The sequence below is a fragment of the Genypterus blacodes genome, unplaced genomic scaffold (genome assembly GCF_046128005.1).
Source record: "Genypterus blacodes isolate CSIRO-AG114 ecotype Tasmania unplaced genomic scaffold, CSIRO-AGI_Gbla_v1 ptg000014l_1, whole genome shotgun sequence".
Classification (NCBI taxonomy): domain Eukaryota; kingdom Metazoa; phylum Chordata; class Actinopteri; order Ophidiiformes; family Ophidiidae; genus Genypterus; species Genypterus blacodes.
The window spans coordinates 184,209-190,000 of record NW_027466828.1 but is presented as its reverse complement, the minus strand read 5'-3'; the positions used below and the strand labels follow the sequence as shown (position 1 = coordinate 190,000).

At 44.2% G+C, this 5,792-nt stretch overlaps 1 protein-coding gene across 1 annotated transcript; it reads left to right on the top strand.

The window, feature by feature from the left end:
- The first annotated feature begins 3,761 nt into the window (after positions 1–3,761).
- On the top strand, positions 3,762–5,441 carry LOC143015287 (transmembrane protein 230-like). The gene is made up of 3 exons (XM_076169226.1): positions 3,762–4,108; positions 4,883–5,005; positions 5,117–5,441. Exons 1-3 carry the CDS (start codon positions 4,013–4,015, stop codon positions 5,255–5,257), a joined length of 360 nt encoding a protein of 119 aa, XP_076025341.1. The 5' UTR covers positions 3,762–4,012; the 3' UTR covers positions 5,258–5,441.
- The last annotated feature ends 351 nt before the right edge of the window (positions 5,442–5,792 follow it).

Sequence of the window (5,792 nt, the reverse complement as noted above, 5' to 3'; positions counted from 1 at the left end):
ATGAAGACAGAAGTCATTATCGTCCCTGCAGATACAAACGCCACTCTGCTCACGGCCTCGGATCAGAGCCTGACTGCTGCTCTGCTGCTGCTCTGTGTGGAGCCCAGGGGTCAGGACAGGGTGACTGTGGTGACTGCTGCCATGTAAACACACACACACACACACACACACACACTGTGCTCAGTTGTTCCTTCCTTCCCTCCTCTCTCAGGCGTTCTAGGGAGGATCATACAGAATCACACACACACTCTCCCTTTCAGTCGTCTCTCCCTTGATTAATGAACATCAGCATTCTTGTAGCAATAAAATAAATGATGAATGAAGCCATAACATAACAATAAAGCAGAAACCAGGCAGTAAAAGACGTCCACACACACACACACACACACACACTCCACACACTCATCACAGCAGCTGTAGATTCCTCTCTCACTCACTCTGTTTCCACTGGATTTGTGTGTAATTCATGCACATAGATTAGCACTCATCGATTGTTTCGACGCTGACAGGCAGATCAATCAAACGCTAAATTCTCTATCTTCAGATTGTAAATCAGCTCGTGCACTGACCTTGATTTCAGATGAGGGCCTGCCAGATAAGAGGGAACGTTCCAGGTTCAGGTGACTAAGCGGCGCTGACTAAGCGGCGCTGACTACGCGGCGCTGACTACGCGGCGCTGACTACGCGGCGGTGACTACGCGGCGGTGACGCAGAGGGGCTGTGGGCTGATGAGTGCAGGCGGCTTGTAGTCACACAAAACAGTGAGGTGAACGTAGGGAAAGTGGCATCACAATAAAGCAAAAGGTCACGGCAGCCATGTTTCCCTTGTGTTATTGTTACTAACAGCTAAAGAGGAGAGGGCAGCATGCACATGCATAATGTCTGCACAGGCAATTACTGCAGGAGGCACAGGTGGCTCATCCTCTCTGCTGTCTGCTGCCACAGGAGAGCAGCTGCACCTGCTTATGAGGGAGCCAGGGCTCGGGCTGCATTAGGAGACGTTTCTGTTAGGGATGATTGATTAAATACTCCACTTAATCCACTTAAAGCTAAATGAAACCCGGTTGTATCAAACATGTAGAAATGTCTCGTACATAAGTTTGAGTCTGACCACACACTGCTCTCTTCTTCTTCATGAAGACGCTGAGTTCCACTGCAGGGGTGAACTTTGACCTGAGGAGCTGCTAAGGAAGAGGAGGAGGAAGAGGCAGGAGGAGAATGAGCTTGGATGCTGTGGCACTGGTGAGAGTCACATCACATCACAACAACACAACACATCACAACAACACAACAGGTAAGAGTCACATCACAACAACACAACAACACAACAACACAACAACACAACAACACAACAACACAACAACACAACAACACAACAGGTAAGAGTAACATCACAACAACACATCACAACAACACAACAGGTAAGAGTCACATCACAACAACACAACACTTCACAACAACACAACAGGTAAGAGTCACATCACAACAACACAACAACACAACAACACAACAACACAACAACACCACAACACCACAACACCACAACACCACAACACCACAACACCACAACACCACAACACAACAACACAACATCACAACAACACAACAACACAACAACACCACAACACCACAACACCACAACACAACAACACAACAACACAACGTCAGTTCAGTGGGGGTTGATTTCCACAGATTTGGCGAGGGAACATTTTCACATCAGCAAAAGCACAACATTTTAATACATTAGAGTGGATAATAGATTGTGTGTGTAGTACACTGGTCCCTCTCCTGTGTGTATCAGAATGCTGCTCATGTTTGAACACGCCGGTGCTTCTGCATGTGTTTTATGTCTCTGAGGCTGAATGTGGTCGTTATCTCTCTCTCTCTCTCTCTCTCCCTCCCTCCCTCTCTCTCTCTCTCTCCCTCTCTCTCTCTCTCCCTCTCTCTCTCTCTCTCTCTCTCTCTCTCTCTCTCTCTCTCTCTCTCTCTCTACCCACAGTTCCAGTAGTGATTCATGATTCCCACACTGAAGCACACATGAGCATGAAGCAGAGTGATGTAGCACTGCTGTTCCTCCTGAGAGCGACAGTATATTGCCCATAACTACAGCAATGCGACTGGCAGTCAAGGTCAGTGAGTGTGTGAACAATCAGTCCCCATTCTCCTGCACTTTAGAGGAAACAGAAGCTCATTACTGCGGCTGCCAGCCACATTGGATCAGAACAGGAATTTACTTTACTCTTGCCGTTCATGGAAATCAAAGGCATTTCAGGAGGGTTCTCAAGCTGAGGGCATTTATCCTTGGATGTATTGTGAGAATGATCCTCTCTCCTGTAGGCTCTGAAGTCTGCCTACAGCCGGCTGTATTTGTTTCTGTGACAGTCCAATTTTCCAGTGAGCAGCAGGGCAATGTGAGCAACACAACAGAAGAAAGAGAGAAAGGAAAAAAAGAAAGCATATCTGCCCCAGCAGCTTTAATTATTAAAGTCAGGGGGAAAATGACAGCAAATAGCCTTTTTCTGTGATGCGTTGTGTCTATTTCACGCTCAGGCGTTCACAGGCCACATTACTGCAGTGCGTGACCACACAGAGGACGAGAACCCCGGGCAGAGAGACGCCACACAGACACACAGACACGCCGGGATATCACAGGAAATGTTCTGTTCGGATTGTAAAAACAATCCAAGTGTGACCTCAGCTCAGTTTGATAGATGTTGGAAATCAAAAGCCCTGAAAATCAAAATGTCATTCTTATTGAAAAGAAGCAGAGTGACTCAACATGTCCAAGTGTTTGAACCATTGTGTCTATTTATAACGGCTTTTTTGATTTAGCAGCTCTAATGACTCGTAGCACAGTGGACACGATCTAACACACAGTGCAGATTATGATCTTTAATTAGGAGGGAGATTCAGTAGAGTTATTATTAGGGTTACAGTTAGAATAACCCTTCTTGTAAACGTAGAAAGATAACAAATGTGCAAAATGAAAAGTGGAATTGGAATTGGAAAAGAGTTGGAATGGAAATGGAATGGAATTTTACAAAAAATACTAAATGTGAATAAATGATTAACATACAAAGCAAAGATCTCCAAACCATCAAGTAAGTAAATAAGTCCAGTATCTGTGATTGAGTGCTTAAACTTGAATTTTCAGTACAGTAAAATGATGTCAGAATGTTTCTTGGTTTTAAAAGAAATGAACGTCAGGATCTGGAATGGGAATGTGAAACAATCATATATGGAATGTTGATCCTACAAACTTTATTTACACTCAGCTGTCCTGTGATCCACATTAGAATATAAATATCTGAAATAAAGCAAAAATAAGTAAGCCCATGATAACACAGCCTGATCTGTTTCATGGAGGTTTGTGATTGTGATTCACTTCAGAGACAACTCGACACTGCCCTCTTCTGGAAGACATTGAATTGTGCATATCAGGGTCAATGTGTTTAAGCAATCTGTCGCATTATAATTCCTTTAAAATATTAATTTGCCATACTCAGCAATTTCTGCATAGATATTAATGTAATTAATTTAAAATTTAAATATTTCAAAAAACCATATTCATCTTCGTCTTTTGGAGCATCTTCCTCATTTCTCGTTTGAAGCTTCTACATTATATCAGCTCTTATTTATCTTTTTATTTATCTTCCTCTTGGAGTTTGTACTCCAAAGTTATTTCCGGGTTTTAATGCGTCGTGTGTGAGACTGCAGTTCCCAGTGCGGCCTGTAGGTGAAGCTCGCGGCGCTGTAGTTCCTGAACCTTTGACACCAGCAGAAGCGCCTGCAGTCTGACAGACAGACAGGTTCATCTTCTTACTATAGTTCCGTTCCAAGAGAGCACAGCTGTAACGTTTTAATCCGCGCTGCTCATTTAGAGCTCACGTTTCCTGTCAGAGCTCGATAATGACGTCAGCGTGTTTGCTGCGAGCTCACTGAAGCTACAAACAAACAAACAAACAAACAGTTAGCAGTTCGTTAGCAGCTCGTTCGCTCCGCTCGGCTGAAGATGCCAGCGCGTAACCTCGTGTCTAACGGGAGCCCGAGCACCAAGGTGAAGTACTCCAGGCTCGCCAGCGACGATGACGGCTACATCGACCTGCAGGTAAACACTGGAGCTCGGGCTTCATTGAGCTAGTTAGCTTAGCATCAGCTGGTTGTCACGTCCGGTCAGATTTATGAATGAAGCGCGATGACCAGGCTTTTATTTTGGAGGGGAGACACTCAAAACCAGAAGACAGCGCTTTAAAAGTTGTATTTTCTTCTCTATATTGGACATAAATGCGCACACACACACGCAATCGGAACGTTTAACCCTGAAAAAGTGTTTTGAAAAAATACGCACTTATTACGTAATGATGTACTTTGTTGGATTCATTTATTTGTTCCACATTTTTATTTATTAAGAAATACTGTGTATTTGCTCTGTTGTCATCATGTTCTATATTTCATACATATATGTGTTTTTATTTATTTATTTTCACAGTTTTGTATTTCTCAACTGATCCTTTTTGGAAAAACAGCCGCTCTCTGTTTTACGTTCACTCCTGAACTCTAAAGGAACTGAGTGCAGCTGTTGAAGTTACAAAATAAAGCAACACTTTATTGCTTTATTGCTTGTAACATTAAAGCAGCCGTGCTGATGTCTGCAGCATGATCCAGCCTTTATAAAGCATCTGTACACACATGCAGTCACTGGGTTCAGGCACACTGCTCACCTGATTACTGCTCTTATTGTTTTGCTGTGGGGTTTTATTGTGAAAGTCTGTCTCTATTCTGCCTGGTTGGTCAGACAGACTCTCCCCCTCATGAACACAGAGACTGATCTCATCTCCAGTGTCAGTAAAGTGTATTGACTGAACTCTTCCCTCCTCTCCAGTTTAAGAAAAGTCCTCCTAAAGTCCCGTATAAAGCCATCGCCCTGGCGACGGTCCTGTTCCTGATCGGCTCTGTGCTCATCATCGTGGGCTCTCTGCTGCTGGCTGGATACTTTGGTGTCACTGTGAGTGGCTGAGCCTGAACAGGACTCAGCTGTTGTTGTTGACTGAAGTGAATAATTGATAGATTCCGGATCAATACTTCCCTCTAACATGCTGATGTGTTCTTTCTTTAGCCGTCGGACCGAACCATTCCCGTCCTCATCATCGGCATCCTGGTCTTCCTCCCTGGGTTCTACCACCTGAGGATAGCTTACTATGCCTCTAAAGGCTTCCCGGGTTATTCCTACGACGACATCCCAGACTTTGATGACTGACAGCTCCACATGTTAAGGACAGACCTGGATGATGTCATCCTCACATTCCTCCTCCTCCTCCTGCTCTGAAGCTTCAGTAAACACATCTGTATTCTGTCTGCTTCAATCACAGCTGAGATTGTATTAAATTATTCTTATTGTTAGCTTGGTAAATAAATTAAAATGCAATTTGTTTTTGATTAAAGCTACGGTGTCGTCTCTCTGTGTGTGTGTGTGTGTGTGTGTCTCTCTGTCTCTCTCTCTCTCTCCCTCTCTCCCTCTGTCTCTCTCTTTCTCTCTGTCTGTGTCTGTCTCTCTCTCTCCTCTCTCTGTCTGTCTGTCTCTCTCCTGTCTGTCTGTCTCTCTCTGCCTCTCGCTCTCCCACTCTCTCTGTCTGTCTCCCTCTCTCTCTCTCTCTCTAGTATCTTGTTTAAACTGTCATATCTCTTCCAGCTCAGAGGAATGTGATGAATCATTCTCCTGCCTCTAAACAAACCTTATCTCCCTGACTGAGGTATCAGACTCAGAAGATCTCAGCAGATCACCAAGGTAACAT

Excerpts from the sequence above, each read along its gene's own strand:
- LOC143015287 (XM_076169226.1), top strand. The coding sequence starts at position 4,013 with ATGCCAGCGCGTAACCTCGTGTCTAACGGGAGCCCGAGCACCAAGGTG. Across the intron at positions 4,109-4,882 it reads ACGGCTACATCGACCTGCAG|TTTAAGAAAAGTCCTCCTAA; the intron begins GTAAACACTGGA and ends CCTCCTCTCCAG. Across the intron at positions 5,006-5,116 it reads CTGGATACTTTGGTGTCACT|CCGTCGGACCGAACCATTCC; the intron begins GTGAGTGGCTGA and ends TTCTTTCTTTAG.